Source organism: Drosophila willistoni, assembly GCF_018902025.1.
Source record: "Drosophila willistoni isolate 14030-0811.24 chromosome XR unlocalized genomic scaffold, UCI_dwil_1.1 Seg143, whole genome shotgun sequence".
NCBI classification, from domain to species: Eukaryota; Metazoa; Arthropoda; class Insecta; order Diptera; family Drosophilidae; genus Drosophila; species Drosophila willistoni.
This window is the reverse complement of record NW_025814056.1, coordinates 8,581,013-8,599,923: the sequence shown is the minus strand read 5'-3', so window position 1 is coordinate 8,599,923 and position 18,911 is coordinate 8,581,013. Positions and strand designations below refer to the sequence as shown.

The 18,911-nt window shown below is 36.8% G+C and overlaps 2 protein-coding genes across 3 annotated transcripts; one reads left to right on the top strand and one right to left on the bottom strand.

Annotated features, from left to right (window-relative positions):
* Positions 1-1,200: 1,200 nt before the first annotated feature.
* LOC6645440 (neurotactin) lies at positions 1,201-13,843 on the top strand. Of its 2 annotated transcripts, none has more exons than XM_002068310.4 (3): positions 1,201-1,219; positions 10,977-11,668; positions 11,738-13,843. In XM_002068310.4, the coding sequence occupies exons 2-3, from the start codon at positions 11,035-11,037 to the stop codon at positions 13,681-13,683; spliced, it is 2,580 nt and encodes an 859-aa protein (XP_002068346.1). In that variant the 5' UTR covers positions 1,201-1,219; positions 10,977-11,034; the 3' UTR covers positions 13,684-13,843. The 2 variants fall into 2 exon arrangements, with proteins under 2 accessions (XP_002068346.1, XP_046867812.1); XM_047011856.1 differs by lacking the exon at positions 1,201-1,219 and adding an exon at positions 10,885-10,905.
* A 2,226-nt stretch (positions 13,844-16,069) lies between these two features.
* LOC6645439 (E3 ubiquitin-protein ligase RFWD3) lies at positions 16,070-18,807 on the bottom strand. The gene is made up of 3 exons (XM_023177367.2): positions 18,667-18,807; positions 17,099-18,580; positions 16,070-17,026 (listed from the first exon to the last, which is right to left on the bottom strand). The coding sequence occupies exons 2-3, from the start codon at positions 18,567-18,569 to the stop codon at positions 16,467-16,469; spliced, it is 2,031 nt and encodes a 676-aa protein (XP_023033135.1). The 5' UTR covers positions 18,570-18,580; positions 18,667-18,807; the 3' UTR covers positions 16,070-16,466.
* Positions 18,808-18,911: the final 104 nt, after the last annotated feature.

Here is an 18,911-nt window from a genome sequence, read left to right as displayed (position 1 = left end):
TCTCTACCCTTAACCATTTTAACGAAATAACAGAAACCAAACCAAACGGCAAACCTCTGTCCTCTCCGACGTAAATAGAATATATTTTGCATTTACTGTACAACTACAACATATCAGTCAGCAGAAGCAGCAACAGCAGCAAATGCAACGCCAGCAATCCCTGCAGGGAGAGAGACAGAGAGAGAGGGAGAGAGACAGAGAGAGAGAGAGAGAGAGAAAGAAAGAAAGAGCAATAGATTGAGAGAGAGCTAAAGATACTTCCAGCTTGCTACTAGTAGTTATTATGGGGCAACCCCTATACCATATGCCGGCAACAACAGCAGCAGCCATCCATCCAGCCAGCCAGCGTCTCTTTTAGTAGTAAGTATTTCCACTCACAAACACACACAGAGAGAGAGACAAAGAGCGAGAGAGAGAGCAAGCCACTTTCCAGTGTTTCCAATTGTGTGTGGCGGCGTCGGCGGCGGCGTCTGGCTGACTTTTTTCTCATGATGGGCCGCCAGTTTGAGCCACGCTCTGCTAGACGCCGCACGCTTTTTTCGGTTTGTTCTCTCCTCTTCTGCCAGCCGCCTGCCGCCGCTAGAAACTACCAACAAAACAACACACAAAACTCCGCTCCTGCAATCTTCTTATTTATACCGTCTGGACACACATAAGCGTGGAAGACCCAAAACCAAAAAACTTAAACTTAAAAATAAAACCAAGACGGGAGATCAAGTGTGTGTGGGGGGCAACCAAAAAAAAACACCGAAAAACCCAACCAAAAAGTGAACTTGCAGCCGGCAAAACATTTTTTTTTTCTCCTTACCCTCGCCATTTGTATTTGCTGGCCATTTCCTATTGCAAATAAATTAGTGCATTCTTTTTTTTTTTTTGTTTGAGACACAAATCTTGGGATTTTTTTTTGATTTTTGTTTCGAATTCAAAGTGTTGAAACGACAAAAAAAACACGCAAAACAAAACAAAACCTATAAACGAAAAAACGACAGAAATCAGTGCTTCTTGTTCTCGTGTTATACACACCTAAGTGTGGTGTCCCGTGTCCCGTAACCCGTATCCTGTGCGGTGAATGATAGAACTATAGGATACATGCCCGCCACTCGACCCTCGTTCTGCACTCAAGGATAATTGTTTCCAGTCCACTGCTGCCATATTTCAATCTAAAAGGAAATCAGAAAGATTTCCCATCTGGTTGTTTGTTGTGCAAAAACAAAAACAAGTAAGCAAAATTACACATTTTATAAATTTAAATATTTGTGCTTAATCTTATGAAAAATTCGCGAAAAAGTGTATCCTTAATGGTAATCGGTAGCAAAATCTTTGAGATCGATAAGAAAATACTTGGGAAATTTTAATACAATTGGAATATAACCCAGATTAGGTACTACGGCAATTTAAAATTAAATCAAATACAAGGATAACATATGTTTAATAATAAATAAATACTAGATCAAGATTATAATGTATCTAAACCAAGGAGTTTTTGTTTGAATTTAAATATTTTTTAACCTTTCTAGACCAATGTTATTGCATTATGTAGAAACACTTCCGTCTTGAAAGGGTTAACTATTCGAGTATTATCCATTTCCTCTTTATGATATTTATCTTAATTTCATTTGTCAAGGCCATGAGTATTTAAGCATTGATTGTCAAGGATACCATATTCTAAGAAATTTTCATATTAATCTGTCAGTTTAATGTAAACATTCTGTTTAGTAATTCATATTTTATATGGTTCTCATTGGATATCCAAACAAAATCTGCATTAAAGAAATATATTTTTCGATTTCTTGTTAAATTATATTTGGTTTATTTGCTTAAAGGCGAAATTTCCTTAGAATTTCTTATCAAATGAATTTCTCTTTTCCCCAATCCCGCCAAATTTTATAAATTTTCAATTGTCTTTACTAAACGTTTTATTAATTAGCCGCCACCCCCCTTAAGCCCTAAATTAATCACACTAATACCCATCTAAAGCCTAACAAAAATAATTTTTAATTGCCTTTTTTTTTTGAGAGAGGAAAATCCAACCCCAAAAACAACAACTCCATTTTCGATTCCCCTTGCTGTACATTGTAGCCCCGCGTATAAGATTAATAGCTATTTCTGATTCCTTTCTCATTCAACATCGTCATCATCATCATCATCTGTATATTCATCTAATGGCTCGTGTCAATGATCGGCTCATGTTTTCGATTACATTAATCAACGAAACCAAATCCTTTTGAACATTTTCATAAATGTATAATCCCCCGCCAAAAGAAATGTCATCGAGATGTGAAATATTTCAATCTATCAGCAACATCACAGGCAAAGGCAAGATCAAAAATAGAAAACTGAAAATCCAAAACAAAAATATTGCGTCGAAATCATTTTTTTTTTAAGCTTCTCTCGAAAGACAATTAAGTAAAGGAAACAATCAAAAAAAAAAAAAAGTAACACAAAATATCAAAATCTCTGCAGCTGCTCCACAAAAGAAAAAACTCGGAAAAAAAACAAAAGAAAAAAGCGAAGAAAAAAAAAACGAAAATGACTTCCGGGGAATCGGAGCGAATGAAAACAAAAACTTCAAACTGACAGTTAAAACGCGGGAGAGATGAGGGAGAAGGAGAAGGAGGTGAGGGCGGCAAAAGAAAAGCTGAAAAGCTGCAACATTTGCATACGAAAAAAGATTTATTAGGCATGGGAGGCCCTTCCGTTGCCTCCACCTCCACCCACAACTTTCTGTTTGACTTTCAGTTCTTTAACTTTTCTCTCATTGCCATATATACCCTGCCACAAGTGAAATAGGTCATCAGAGGTTGACATCCAGGATAATCTAACCAACTAAAGTCATAGTGGTTATTTAGTTTGAATGAAATGAAATGAATTTCTTATATTGGTATGTATGTAAGATCTCTAAAGCAAAGTAGGGTATCCACAAATCGGCTATATCATATGTTGGGCCGGGAAATTTGTTGCTTATTGTTTTGCCAGCACGGATTTTTTTTTTATTTCTGTTTTTGATTTTCCTCTTCTCCACAAAGACAAAAGCCGACAATGTGTTACAATTTTCATGATTTTCCTTAGTTTAAATCAAACATTTTCCTTACTTAATGATTTATATATTGTTTGGTAGCTGCTTTCACTTGAATGTAAACAACAATTAGATAGATGGAAACCAAAATGTTTAATACAAATTTCCTCTCTTGGTTTGTAAACAAAACAACAAAAAGACATTGAAATCTAAAATTTCCTTTTCAGGGTTCAGGGTCAGAAATTGTTGCTGTTATTGTTGTTGTTATTGCTGTTGTAAATCCATCAACAAAAAGTCAAGTTAAGTCAAGTAGTTTTCCTCCCCTTCGCTTCGTTTTAAATCGTTTTTTTTTTTTTTTTTTTTACTTGGACTAATGAGAGGAGGAAAGAAAAAGGAAAAAAAAATCATCACATCAAACACAAGAAACATAAGACAAACTCGTAAATTTTCTACTTATTTGTTGACAATCTCAATTGGTTGTTGGTAAGTCATGATGCAACAATCTTTTGCCCTTTTCTGCTTATCAGCTTGAACAATCTCTGGGCCTATCTTGAAAGATTTCAAAATCCTAAAAATTGGATAAGCAATAAAATAAAAAAAACAAACGAACAAAAAAATCCTAAGAAAAGGAAAAAGCAAAATAAAAATTCTATCCTTGGCCGTTTTAGAAATTCGGCAAATGTTCTTCTTGCTTTCGATACCCTGCTTACTTTGCGGTATAGAAGAAAGGTATATTTGATTTGATAGACCTTTAAAAAAGATTGGTAAGCTTCCTGATGCTAGTTTCCTGCTAAAGGGTATAGCAAAGTCGATATGACCCTAGTTTCAATAACTTTTGTGCTCTGCTTAGGGGGAATTTTATTCCCCGGCGCCTTGATCAAACATCACTGGAATCGGAATCCATCCATCAGGGACATCCTTTGAGGTTTTTTTTTTTTTCAGAACAAACACACGCACACACAAATTTCCGGTCTACCTGATGCCCTTGCCCTTCCTACACTCTAGTTGCACGTGCATAAACTCAGGTTTGAGTTACTCTGTGGTTTTGGCGTAGGCATGGAAGGGGAAGGTGAAGGGGGGCCGACCAACACGTGTCTAGCAAATGAACTTTATATTTATCACCCTCTTTCATATTTTGCCTACGACTCATCCTGCTTTTGCTCTTCCTCCTCCTCCATCATCTGCCCTGCCTACTACATTAGCTCATCATTGAAAATTACCATGAAATTAATCTAGAAATATTGTTAGATCAACATGTTATGAAAAGTTAATTTAACAATCGCTTGAGGCACTTTTTGTGTGTTTCTTTTTTGGCCAGTTGACCACAAAACTTGGCTTGTTAACTAGTTGGTAGGTAACGCGATTCGTTAGGTTCTTAGCCCTTATAGCTAAAGGCCATTAACATTTGGTTCGTTCGTTCGCTCGTTCGCTCGTTGGTTCGTTATTTAGTTGGTTTGCTTCGTTTGTCGATGGCGTCCGGATGACAAATTGACATCGTTAGAAGTGTGTTCCATGGCCCATGGAGGAAATATGAAGCGCTTGACGGTGAACGCCGTACAAATTGAAAAATTATTTAGCCCCCGAGGTTGTTGAATTTTCCTCCTGTTCAGAGTCAGAGTGTTGATTGCTTTCGTGGGAAGGCCACAAAGTGGAAGCCAAGTTAAATGGGTGGTGGGTGCACCTCTCATTGCACCTCTTTGCACCTCTCATAACTGTTGAGAGTTAATTGCATTTATTTGTTGTGGTTACCGCTTCGGATGGAACCTGTCTAGACCAATTTCCTTGTAATATAAATTGTTTACATACAGATATAAGCGTTTACAGTGGCTAAAAAAATAATCCAAATGGATGAATTTTCGCTAAAGCTAAAGTCCAAATTACATATATGTACTATGCATTTTTGTTACTGTCACATACTTATTATATCTGAATCTAAAATATTTCTATTGCTTTTTTATTGTATTTCAACCCACTGTGTTGTGGTTTATAATTTGCTTAAGCAAACATTTGTTTTAATTGCATTTTGAAAATGTTTTTTACCTTATCATGATTTTTAATGTTTTGCATGTGTGCTCCTGTCTCCTGTGTGTGTGTGTCTGTGTGTGTGCTTGGTGTCCTGTAATTTTCTGATATCCTGTTTAATTGAGCATAAACAACACTATCATCCACTATCTCACTCACTCCGTCACCCACTCTCTCACTTTATCATCGAGCATGTCAAAACACAATGCTTGTTATTTTATTTTTTCTTTATTGTTTTGCCTCGCCCACGCACCAAACACACTCACACACACGCACGCAATCACACTATCGCGCCATCTGTTGGCGAGTAGGTGGCAACTATTGGCGCCATAGTATTTTATATTACAAAAAGAAGAGAAATTGTAATCAAATATAATGGTACAGCTACTGCTGCCTTTTCCTCCTCCACCTCAGGCCCCTTCTCCCCTGTCCACATTCCCCCTTCCCCCTTCTATGTTGCTCTCGTGTCATTTCCTTTGTTTTCATTTCATGCTTGACTGCCGTTAACCAAAGCGGCGGGGGTGAAGCATTTTATGGGGGGTGTTGGTGGCGGTGGCGGTGTGAGAGGGGCAAAAAGGCAAAACAGACACTCACAGGTTGCAGTTAAATTTATTTCCGTTATGTTTTTTTTTTTTTTTTTTGGTTTACTTCTGTTGCGTACTTCTTAAGGGTAACATAGCCACCCCCATCCCGCCTTTTTGGGTTTCTTTTTTTTTTGGTGTCCCCGGATTTTTGTTAATCTAACGACAATTGGTCACTCAACAAGAGTTTTGTGTTGCGCCTCGGGGGAGGGGAAATGGAAAAGGGAATAAAACCAAAAAAAAAACCAATTGCAGTTTTTATGCATTTTTCACAAAGTGTTTTCTGACATGTCACAGATACAGCTAAAGAAATTTATTGCATTTTCTAATGTTCCCTGCGTGTTTGTGTGTGTGTGTGTGTGTGTTTGTGTGTGTGTCTGTGTGTGGTTCTAAGTTAAGTTTTAATGATTACAAGATGATGAACGACTGTGTTCGCGGGAGAGAGAGGGAGGAGATTAGTGTTAGTTACTGTTATGTTGCATGCTTTTGGGCCCTTACGCACAGTGGTTAGAAATGTATGTAAACGAAAAAGAAAACTGAAAGCTACAAATGACTCTGTTTTACTTTTAATCTCATTTTTGTTTTCTTTTGTTGTAAATTGTATTTACATAGGTTGTGCATTAAAAATGTATCCTTTTTTTTATATATTACATTTTCAACAATACAAAAAATTAGTCCAAATCGTTTTCAAGTTTAAGCAAAGTTTAATCTGTATTATTAGAAACTTATCAAAAGTTACTAGATTTTTGCTTTGATTGTTAACACATGGAAAACGAACTCTAACAAATTTCAAATTTCAATAACAAAAACCTGTCTATCTTTAAGAAAGTTTCGAATATTTCGGATTATGGAATTATGGAAAATATAGATAGAATCTTACGATATACATAATCGCTTAATCTTCTAAAAACCAAAACTGCCAAAATAACAGCTAAAAGCAATTGAAATCTCAAATTTTAAAACCATTCTACGACGACTTTAATTTATTTTTATGTACATATTTATATAGAAACTACAATTGATTATTTTATTTTATATTTTTCTGATTTAACTTAAAATCTGGGTTGCTTTCTGTCTTAAAAAAAAGCTGTTTATAATTATAAAAAAATATTTCTATATACTACACATACTACTACGTATTTGTATATAACTGAAAACCTATTCAATTTCAAACTAAAATTAAAAAAAAATGTTGTCAAGCATTACCTTTACGATTCTCCAACTTATAAACAAATTATTATTTATTTATTGTAAGCACTGTAAAGAAAGTTAAATAACTCCACAGATTAAGCAGGTAAAGAAAAATTGTTTGTTTTATTCAGCTTTCCGAGTCATTTTCCATCGTAAATGGGTTTAGTATTAAAATCGATTTAGAAACTTCGACAAATTTGAGACGGAATCGAAAACGAGAACATGAATTTTTTGTGAATTTCTTGCATATAAATAAACTTTGACCCACTGTGTGGTGTAAATTTCGAGTAAAGCATAGCCAACAGATTGTGGTCATTTAATGTTTTAACGGTAATTTTTTGAAACTTGGCAATATTGTACCAAAGAAAATGCTTTTACATGGAATGCGGGAAAATGAAATGGTTCGGAGTGATTCATGTTCAGTGGGGGAAGGGAAATTGGCCAGGGCAGGTTAAGAGTCAGTAAAAATCGCATGTCAAACGCAAGTTTTTCGAGAACACAAAAAATATATTTGGCTTAATTTATGGGCCAAGACAAATTATGGACTCACACATATGTCCAGAGATAAATGCGTGACTTTCCGTTTTTGTGGGTCTTTCTCTTTGTGATGGGGCGCGCGTTGACAAAGTTTTTAACAGACACATTTCTTAGTTAATTAACAATATTTGATGACTATGTGGTGGCCATATATGTATGTATGTATGGTTTTTTTTTTTTTTAGTTTTTTCTGCTTCTTTTCGCAATTGCAATTGAAGCCTGTCTGGTCAATCGCAGAGAGAGAGAGAGAGAGAAAGAGCAGTAGGAGGAGCAGCAGACAGAAGTCTCTATATAATTACTTTGACCTGCTTCTGCTTAATGAGAGAAGGAAGAGCTAGCTAACACACATACTTATGGGCGGAGGGGGAGAAGAGGGGATGGGAGGGACCAATAGCAACAATACTATTGCCTAATGCCCTCTTAAATCCGCTTCAATTGGATTGCCAAGTTGACACTTTTTGTTTTTCACTTTCGATACGCATTACATGAGTTCGGTTGGGTTTGTTGTTGTGCTTTCAATTTTCCTTCCTTCTAACCAAAACCCCAAACCAAACACCAGACAGAAACAGTATACGGAGAGAATCAACTGAACCGTAACCGGGACCGACCCCATCGCCGGACAACTGATAATGATATTGTCATCGTTGTAGAAAAGATTATGGCACGCAACGCCTGTTTATTTTTTTTTTGTTTTTCCTCCTTTTTCCTACGGTTGAACTTTAAGTTCACATTTTAATGGAATTTTCTTTTGATTTACACATGACAGAGGTTACGACTTGGCATCGTTATTTTATTTCATTTTTCCCCCCAATCTTTTTCACTTTTACTTTTTATGTTTCGCCTGTGTGAGTGTGTGTGTGTGTGTGTCTGTAGTGCGTAGCTGACAGAGAAGGAAAATGTGTGAAAAAGGGCTTGACTTTTAGTTTAAAGTGGAGAGATAATAGTTGATAATGATTCGATTTGTTCGTTATACATATGTGAATATATGTAGGTTAATATTGAACATTTGATTTTGTTTTATACTGTGGACGCTTTCTTAACAAATTTCCAAGAATTTACAAGATAATGAAATATAGTTGAGATTGGTTTTTCATTTCTATTTGACAATTAAATGATTTAAGTACTCTGAGAATTTGATTTGTATATTTTCTAAATGAAAAACTATCTATCTAGGAAAACATTTTACTCAAAGCTTTAAAACTTTATTGCATATATATTTTTTTATATCGATTTTTATGCAATTTAAGATTAAATCGAAAGATAAAGATGTTTTGTTTTCATTAGGAAACACTAAACTTCTGCTTAAAGATGCTAACTAGAATCTATATCCTGCAAACACTTTCGCTTAGACACTTAATTTACGTTAAAATGTTTTTCTTTCAAAACTTGAGCCACTTTTAGTTTTAGAAAATAATTTACTTTAAATTTCAAAAAGCAAATTTTATTAAACAATGTTTTAAATGTATTAAATGAAGTGAATGAAAAAGAAAAACGAGTTTAAATGAATAAGTGAGCTTGATACAAGATTCAGTCGCCTAACAATCCAGTCCAACTTATTAGAAAATTTCTAATCGCATACGAATCTTTTTCGAATCCTCTTTCTGATCTCAAATAACTCCTTTGTCAGGAGTTCGTCGTGATAAGTTGTCTATAACCCGTGCTTTTAGTCAGTTTCGACTCCTTTTTATCGATTAATCATTCGTTTCAATTCATTTTAGGATCATATCTGTCTTACGCGACTAATTTTAGAGTCAATTATAAAAGAATTACATATTTTGAGATCAATAGTGCTCCAAATTAGACTCATAAATTTAATTTCTGTTAACACAATTGTCCAAGTGATGGATCGAAAACAACCAACGAAACAAACCCAAATTTAATGAGTATAAATATAAATGATTAAGTTGTTACATTTCGAATACTTTCAATTAAACATACAGATTCTAGTAATTAAAAGATATAGAACAATGCATGAATCACTTCAAAAACCCAAACGAGATATTTGGTTCTTGTAAGATCTGAGAACTCACTTTACTCGATTCAACGGGTTTATAGAACAAAGAGAAAAACGAATGACTCTAGTGCTTGGTATTTAATAAATAGCATTCGGAGTTGTTTTTTACTTTGAATTACGCATAGCATTCTATTTGAGTTCTTTTCAAATTTCTTAAATTACTTGCAGTGAGAACGCATACGTATTTTCGAATACTAGTCTAAGTTTAACTGGATTATGAATTGAACTCGATTCTATTAATTTTCTTTTGACCAGGTATTCAGTATTTTTAGTTAAGTCTGTATTTAACTCTAAAGACTCTTAGGGTTATTTGCTTTTTGAATATATTCAAGCAATGCTTTAATATACATATACATAATTTGTATTTCATTTACTTTGGTATCAATTCTTTTATTTATTTAACGGAGTTACTTATGTCACACTCCTTGTATTAATACTCATTTATTTTATTGTTCACCTAAGACTTGATCTAATCAATTTAATTTGAATGTACTCATTCGATCTAGACCCATGGAAGGATTTTCTATGTGATATTCCCTATAGTTGATATCCTAAAATATCAAAATCGTTAGAACAGACATGCGGATAATCGAAAATTTTAAACCAAAACAGTCTTTGGACTGAAATTGAAATTGAATTTTAACCTTGGCTGCTGCCTAATTTTGACTTTTGACTAGAACATTTTACTGATTTCCTTGGCATCATTAGCTTAATCTATTGCTAATGCAAATCTAATGTAAAAAAAAAAACGGGAAAAAAAACAAGTTATTAGTGGAAAAAATGTTTGTTTTCCCATGACTTTGGTGCAACATTTTTATTTTTGAGCGCACTGCGGTCAATTAGCCGGGCAATTTTCATAGAGGGTCATAGGAGAGTCGCGACATGATTTTGTTTTTGGGCTACTGTAGTGCATGCTGGGCGAGTAATCGTTTCGAGTTTGTGTCCTTGAGTCCTGCAGTCAGCAGCAACATGGCTTTTCTAGTCTTACGCTAATTAAAGACTTTGATTTTTCCGTGTAAAATTGAGGAAAACGTGTGAAACCAATTCGTCGGCTAGCACGGCGCACGCAAGCACGTACCATAAAACGGGAAAAGGGAAACGGGATTGTTATAGAAAGGACTCTGAGTCGTCACGCAAAAGCAGCAGCAGCAGCTGCGCTTTAGTTAATAAATTTGCGGTCTTCCCGCCCCGAAAATGATAGAAAATGCCATAAGGCTAGAATATGTCAAGGAAATTCGAGCAAATTTTATATGTCCTTCCCTCCTCCTTGCCGTTGCGTTGCGTCGCGTCGTTTAGCCTATACCTGAATTGCTGTGCATTTTCCAGGTAGCTCTCTCGGAATTTTCCGCTCAGGTATAGAACGAGACGGAAAATAACGTCGACGACGACGACGACGGCAGCGTCAGCGGGGGATATAAATGCAATGTATCCCGATCCTTGGTTAGCTAGTAGAAGATTACCCATCGATCGTGATAGATCCTAGATCGTTTTACCACAATTTTTTTTTCAACATCTTTTTTTTTTTTTGTTTGGAACTAGTCGTGGTTAGAAAACTAAAGCGAAAACGCGGAAATCAAATTTTTAACTAATCGAACGGGTTTTTTTTTTGTTTCAGCTTACTCGTAGAGTTTCTCTAAAGGATCGGAATAAATATTGTAAAACAGCTGAAGACAATGGGTGAACTCGAGGAGAAGGAAACTCCACCCACGGAGACAACAACTAACGCATCATCGGGACATCAGCAGGAAACTTTGGATGAGCCCAAGGAGACAGACAAGATGCTGGATAAGAAGGATGAGACGACGAGCCAGGAAAAGACAGCAACTCCACACAATTCGAAGCCCAGTACACCGGATGCTAAGAAAAAATTGGAAAATGATGAAAAGAAAAGTAATGGCGGTGAGGAAATCATTGATATACCCAATGAGAATGGCACCAAACCATCGGAAAATGAGGATAAAAAGATAAGCAAAGAGGAGCGTGAAGTGAAGCCCAAAAAGATACCGATTGGTGGTCTAAAATTACCCGGATTCTTTATGAAAAACAAACCCAAATCCGAAGGTGATGGTGCCGAAGGTGAACTATTGGAAAAGGAAAAGGACGATGATGAGAACAGCAAAGAGGCCAAAGTGGAGAATGGTGAGGCCAAGGGCAAAGATGATCAACAGCAGCAGCAGCAGCAAAAATCGCGTCCCGGTCTCGGCGAGAGATTGCGCAATCTGTTTGTAAGGAAACCAGCAACGGATAAGGAGAAGAAGCAGCAGCTAATTAATGGCAAAGAAACCGCTGATAATGATAATAAATCGGGTAAGTACCAGACGAATTGTATAATCGAATGATTTGCTAATCCTCTCACCTTTTTTTTGGTACATATAGAAGCCACAGCTGAAGCCAATGGTCAGGAGGAGTCTTCAGTTGATCCACCACCGAAACGTGGCCTATTGAATGCCATTAAATTGCCCATTGCCAATATGATACCAAAAAAGAAATCACCCGATGATGTGGAATTGGGTCTTGGCGGTGGCAATAAGGCGGGACTAGCTTCGATGGAGACACTGGATGATTCTCTTAAAGATCAGGATACTGTTGATCGTGCACCAGTGAAAAGCAATGGCACTGACGATTTGAAATCAATTGAACTGAAAGATGACAAACTGCCGGCAAATGAAAAGTTGGCAGCCGAAGAAGAGGAACAAGAGCGACCAGCATCCCTATGGACACGTCTGCGTGGCTACAAATGCAGCGTGGATGATGCCTTAATTGTCTTTGGCATTCTATTGTTTGTCCTGCTGATGGCAGTCATCGGTTATGTCCTGACCCATGAGACATTGACATCTCCGCCTCTGAGAGAGGGCAAATTCATTTTGGCCGTCACCGGATGCGGACCCGTGGAGGGTGTCAAGGAGGATGGGGCATTTGCTTTCCGTGGCATTCCGTATGCCAAGGCACCCATCGAGGAAAGGAGATGGCGACCAGCTCAGCTCATTGATAGCATCGATGGCTGTTGGAACGACACACTACAGACCCACAATAGCAGCGTTGTGTGTACTCAAAGATTGGGCAATGGCACCACTGTCGGAGATGAGGATTGCCTGTATCTGGATGTGGTTACGCCCCATGTACGCTATACGAATCCATTGCCAGTTGTTGTTTTGATTGGTGCTGAATCTTTGGCTGGTCCCTCGCCAGGCATATTGCGTCCATCGGCTCGCTATTCCCGTTCCCATGATGTCATCTTTGTGCGTCCCAATTTTCGTTTGGGCATCTTTGGTTTTCTGGCCCTGGACGCCTTGACAAAGGAATCGCATCCAAGAACTTCCGGCAATTATGCCCTCACCGATATCATAGCCGTTCTCAAGTGGGTCCAATTGAATATTGTGAACTTTGGTGGTGATCCCAAATCGGTAACTCTCTTGGGTCATCGAGCGGGAGCCACTTTGGTCACAGCCCTGGTTAGTTCACCCAAACTGCAGGGACTATACACTCGGGCCTGGGCCTCATCTGCGTCGGCCATATTTCCTGGTAAACCACTATCCGAATCAGAGAAGGTGAATCAACAGTTAATGGCCACTTTGGACTGCCAGGATGTGGAATGTTTGCGTGAGGCGTCCACTGAGAAATTGTGGGCCGCCACTCCTGATACCTGGTTGCATTTCCCCATGGACTTACCGCAGCGTCAAGAGCTGAGCAGTTCAGGCCAACGTCACGAATGGTTGGTCCTAGATGGCGATATTCTTTACCAACATCCATCGGAATCCTGGAAGCTGGAGCAGGCCACAGACAAACCGTTGCTCGTTATGGGAGCCACAGCCCATGAGGCGCATTCGCTGAAGCTGCGTGAACTGCATGCCAATTGGACCAAGGCCGAAATTCAGGATTACCTGAATAAATCTCAACTGGGTGCAAAATCATTAACCGATGAGGTGATGCAACTGTATAATGCCACCAATTATGCCTCCCTTTTGGCCATTATCACCGATATCCGAACTGTTTGCCCACTGCTGGCCAATGCCAGACTCCAGCCCAGTGTACCCTTCTATGTGGTCACTCAGGGCGAGGGCGATGATCAATTGGCCAATGTGGATGCCGATGTCCAGGCAATATTGGGACGCTATGAGCCGCATACAGTGGAGCAGCGACGCTTTGTCTCGGCCATGCAGCAGCTATTCTACTATTATGTATCCCATGGCACGGTTCAGTCGTATGACTCAAGACGCCGGGTCATCAATGTGGGACAAGATGCCCAGCCGCAAGAGGATCATAAAAATTGCAATTATTGGATAAGCAAGGATATTGTGCCGCGTTATGCGCGCATCGATTAGGAAGAGACCAAAATATATACCATCCTCGATTCCCTTTCCCCCCTTTACCCCTCTCCATATCCTCACTCTATCTTTTATGCTATATCATAATCTTTCTCCTTGAATCTGTAACTTTCATTTTCGTTTCGAGTTTAGTTTAGCCTAAGTGAATCTAGTGTTTTTTTTTTATATAAACCTATATATATATATATATATATATATATATATATATACATCTATTTACATACAAATATATATATATATTAATACATATATATATACATATATATATATTTATATTATGTACATTTAGTTCTCTTTTACAATTTAAGTTTGTAAGTTAAAATCTAACAAAGAATCTATGTCTATCATATATACATGAATATATGTATATATATATATCGAAACATATATATGATCATTCTCTAATCATAATTACAAACACACAAAAACAACACACACCCAAACACACACAAACAAAATAAAACTCGATAAAATAGATTGATTTGAATACTTGAAAAGTATAAGATATGCGTCTTTCTAACTCAAACTAAAAACGAATACAAAAACATAAATAAAACGATCGATCTTTTCAATTCTCTCTCTCTTTCTTAATTTTCCATCCGATATTTTGTTGCAATCGCAAAACGGTATTACTTATGAATTAGGAACCAAAATCAATTTGTATGGAAAGAATTTAAAAATGCAAAAAATTTGACCAACGATTAAAATTTTCGATATACATCATTTTTTTATACAAAAAACAAAAAAAAAAAAAAGAAAATACTGAAAAAGGGGCTAACACAGAACTCAAAATAGAATTAGTTGTACAACATATAGAATTCAATCTCGTAGATTGAACTGAATGGATGGTTGTATTTCAGTTTCAACTGAAATCGCTCTCCCCCCTCTCTATTTCTATCTCACTATATATCATAGCACTTCATATTAACTAACAAAACTCATCATAATAATTTGCACCAAACACAAAACAAAGAATCATCAAAAATGAGATTAAAGTCTTTTAACCAGCGATTTTGTCCAAAACAACCAGAAAAACAAAAGAACAGAAAAATGTTTTCAAAACATTTTTTTGATATTTTCTTTTCGGTTTTTGTTTCCTGTGAGACTGTACTTTTTTGTCAAATACGATACGAGAACCCAGAACACCATTACACAAAAATTCAACTCTTCAGCTTAAACAAAACACATTCACAATTATTTTTTATTGTATAGCTATAGCTTTATAATACATTAATGTAATAAGATTTCATTTAAAAGCAAAACATTCAAAAATTTGAAATTCAAGAATCAAAACTGAAAATTTACATATATACATATATGTATATATATATATATAAACAAATTAAAAACATGTATAAGACCATGCAAATGAAACCGAGAAATGTTTTTTGAATAAAAATATAAAGAAAAAAATTAAAAAACTTTTTTTTTTTTTTTTTTTTTTTGGGAAAAAAAATTACAAGTCATAGAGGGTCAGTGGGGGGATTAGCCTTGTATATTCATTTAATATTTTAGACGACAAAAATCTTGAAAGAAAACAAGATATATATTATGTTAGTATAAGACTAACTGGTTAGGCGTAAGCTGTTGCTGGAAAAAAGCCGTAATTATTGTACAGCCTCCGTCTATTGTTTTTAGCTAAACAACTTTTGGAAATGCTGAAGAAAAAAAAACTGTCATTCTTCAAACTTTTGAGCTAAACTTATCTATCTCATTGGAATCGAAAGTATCGAAAGAAACTAAGATTGATTGTTAAAAAACGCATAGATAAACGGGCATAAAGCAGCCCAACGAAATTAGATAGATTTATTTTTTTTTTAAATTCTCAAAAATTCTCATTAAATTGTGTTTTCTGTAAATTTGTCGGTTCTTTTTAAAAATCAATATTTTGGAACATTTTGAAGAAGCTTTCAGTCTTTTTACATAAGCATAAGCCGAACCAAAAATATATATAAACATAATTTGCAAAATCCTGAACTCAGTCAATTTTATGAGGATGAGTATTAAAAGTCAATTATATAAATTAAATGAAGGAAAACTAAAAGCCCCGCACTGGCTTAATCCGGCACTGTTGATGAATTATTCACCATAATTTTCTTTTTTTTTTTGCCCACAAAAATATGCAACAAATTATTATAATTATTTTCAAGTTTGAAATAATATCAAAAAAATCTTAACTTGTTAGCTCTTACAATTAGATTAAATATGGCTTAAATGTAGCATTGATTGAAACTAAATGTGTCACAAATTGATTCCTTTAAAGAGATGAAGTATGGCAATTTTTTTATCCTCGCAACTGCGAGAGGACCGAACAAAAATGCCTCAAAATCATCGCCAGCTTGATTACTGCTGGCTAATAAAATATTTTACTCAGTAGTTTGACTGTATTTTATAGACAACATGGACAATAATTGTTTATTTATTCTATATATGTATGTGTATGTGTGTGTGTGTGTGAAACTTAGTATCAAAGTTGTTTATTAAACTAATCGGATTTCATTCAAAATGCCATGAATGCAATAAACAAAGAAGAAAAAAAGCGTTATAAAAAAACATATACTTTAAAGTACCATAAGGGATCGCAAGATTACATAATAGCAATTCTTGTTACATAGAAAAAGTCAAATTATTACTAAAAGGAATATAAATATTTTGGAATTTGTCGAGACCCTGACTCTTCTTGAGGCTTCATTTTCACAGAAAATAATTTTTAACTTCAAATATTTATAAAGGTTAAACAAAAATTATATATGTATGTATGTATGTTAATCTACTCTGTACTAGCTTGAACTGTTTACTTTATAAATTCGACATTTATTATCCGTGAGTGCAGCCAAATAGTGATCAGATTGACTAGTTACCAATGGGCAGATGTCATAGACTATCTCATTGACTGCCATAGTTTGGACACGCTCCTCACGTCGAACATCATGCAATATTAGCTGTTTCTTATCCTGTAGATATCCAGCGATAAGAGTATTATTCTCAACAGCCATCTGGGCGGGACGTGTCATAACTGGGGTCGCTTTAGACCCATAGACCGATGTCTTTATTATAATTACTGGCGTATTATCAACTTTACCCAATTTGGCCAAAATGTAACGTGATTGCGGACAATTCAAATTGGAACGTACGCATATGAGTAAAAGATCCTGTATGGCATCATAATGCATTGATAGGAACGGTCCATCGATATTCAAACGAGTGGGTATAGCTGCCTCCGCAGCTTGGGCATATTCATAGAAAGTCAATGCGGTCAATTGGCAGACCAAAAATCCTCCGCTGGTAAAAGTTTTGCCACTTGGCACTGCAGCAATGTGTATCACAGGACTAAAGTTTTCTGCAATTAGTTGGGAGGATATTGTTAATAAACAAAAAATGCATTCTCAATTTGCCCAAGTGCCAAACTCACCGTCTGCCTGGAACTCGCTGAGTATGTTGGCAGGAAAACGTAGATCATAGATATAGATGCCACCCCTATGATCACCAGCATAGATAAAGTGCTCCCGTTCATTTCGATCCAGGGCGCATGACCAAAGTTGCTTATTATGAGCTTCAAACATCGAAGAGCACAAGCGAGATCTGACATCAAACAATTTAATCTTACGCTCCCGACTGGCCACAGTCATCATATGTTGGCTCTCACTGAATGCCATATCTCGGATTATCTGGGATGATGTATGCATAAAATGCATTGGCTTAAAGGTGGGCGGATCTATGAAGCGTACACCAAAGCCAGGAAATAGATTCTGGGCTGATTTCTGGGATGCTATCAGCATGGAATGTGGTTGAGAGTAGAGCAGCACTCGGCAACCAGCCTCACGGCAAATTTCTAAATTCTTTTCCATATACAAGCGATAATTGGCCAGAGATCGGATGCTCTTTGAATCGGAATCCGTTGAGAATGCGCCGCGGCAACCCATAACACCACCAGCACGCACCAATTCCCTTAGACGATCGTAGTCCAGCTGCAGAGATGATAGTCTCTTTGTGGCCATGGTGTGGCTAAGCTTCACTGTTGCCAACTCGGATGTCAACGAAAGAGTCTTTCGACGCTCGACCTCTAGTTCTTCACGCAGACCCGTGTCTATGACCTGCACACGCTTAGCATACAGATGTCTGATGTCCTGAAAACCGGCTTTAGACTTGCACTGGGGACACACTTTGACCGAGGACTGTCGTTGACTTTCGCTCAGCCAGCGGCGTATACATGACTCCCCATACAGATGACCACACTTGAGGGAAACCAATCGATGCTCGCCATTCATTTCCCACGAGTCCAAACAGATGGGGCATGTCAATCCATCATCTTCATCATCATCAATGGGACCAGCCCCTGTGGCTTGAGATTTCTGCGAATTCAATGTTGGTGAATTTTCACATGATTTAGATAGGCGTTTTCTTTTTCTAGTCGGCGATGGAGTATTCAAGTCAATAACATTCGAATCTTGACCAATCTGGCGCGATGTGGTCGGTGGGCTGAAGGTGACTGGGATGGCTTGCTCTTCAATATTCTCCGCCTCCTCCTCTTCCTCTATCTCAGGTCGTCCTTCTATTTGCTCTTCTCCGTCTCTTTGTTCCTCTACTTGTTCTTCTGCTAGTTCTTCATCCTGTTGTTCTGCCAATTCTTGTTCTTGTTGTTCTTCTCTTTGTCCCTCCACAGGAAGCTGGTCCACCAACATGGGTTGCAATTGGTCATCGAGGATCTCAGCTTCGTTATCTGTTAATATTTCATCATCATTGGAATTGGATTCGGCATTCTGTGAAATGATTCTTTGCCACTGCTGGCGTCGCATCCGAGGCTGATCTTCACTGGAACTAGATTCCTCATCACCAGGTCCATCGCTTTCAAAATTATTGTTGCTCATTTTGATTCTTATCATGCAAAATATTCCTAAAATATATATTTAAAATATATGTATATATTTTTTCGGAAGCAATAATTTTCTAATAACAATAGTTAAAGAAATCGAAACTAACGTTCATGATGATGTTGACAGCATTTCCAAAAGGCATTAGTTTTAGTTAATAAATCGCCTGCTCTTTTATTATTTGGTTTAAATGTTAAGTTTGTGCACAACTATTAAAATAAAACAAAACGATACATCCAAAAAATAAAACCATAAGTAGTGTTGTGAAAAGGAAAACAGCGTCACATATGTTTATTCGATAGTTATCGATTGCAACTGCTTGTCAACACTAATGTACCTAACAGTGTTGATAAA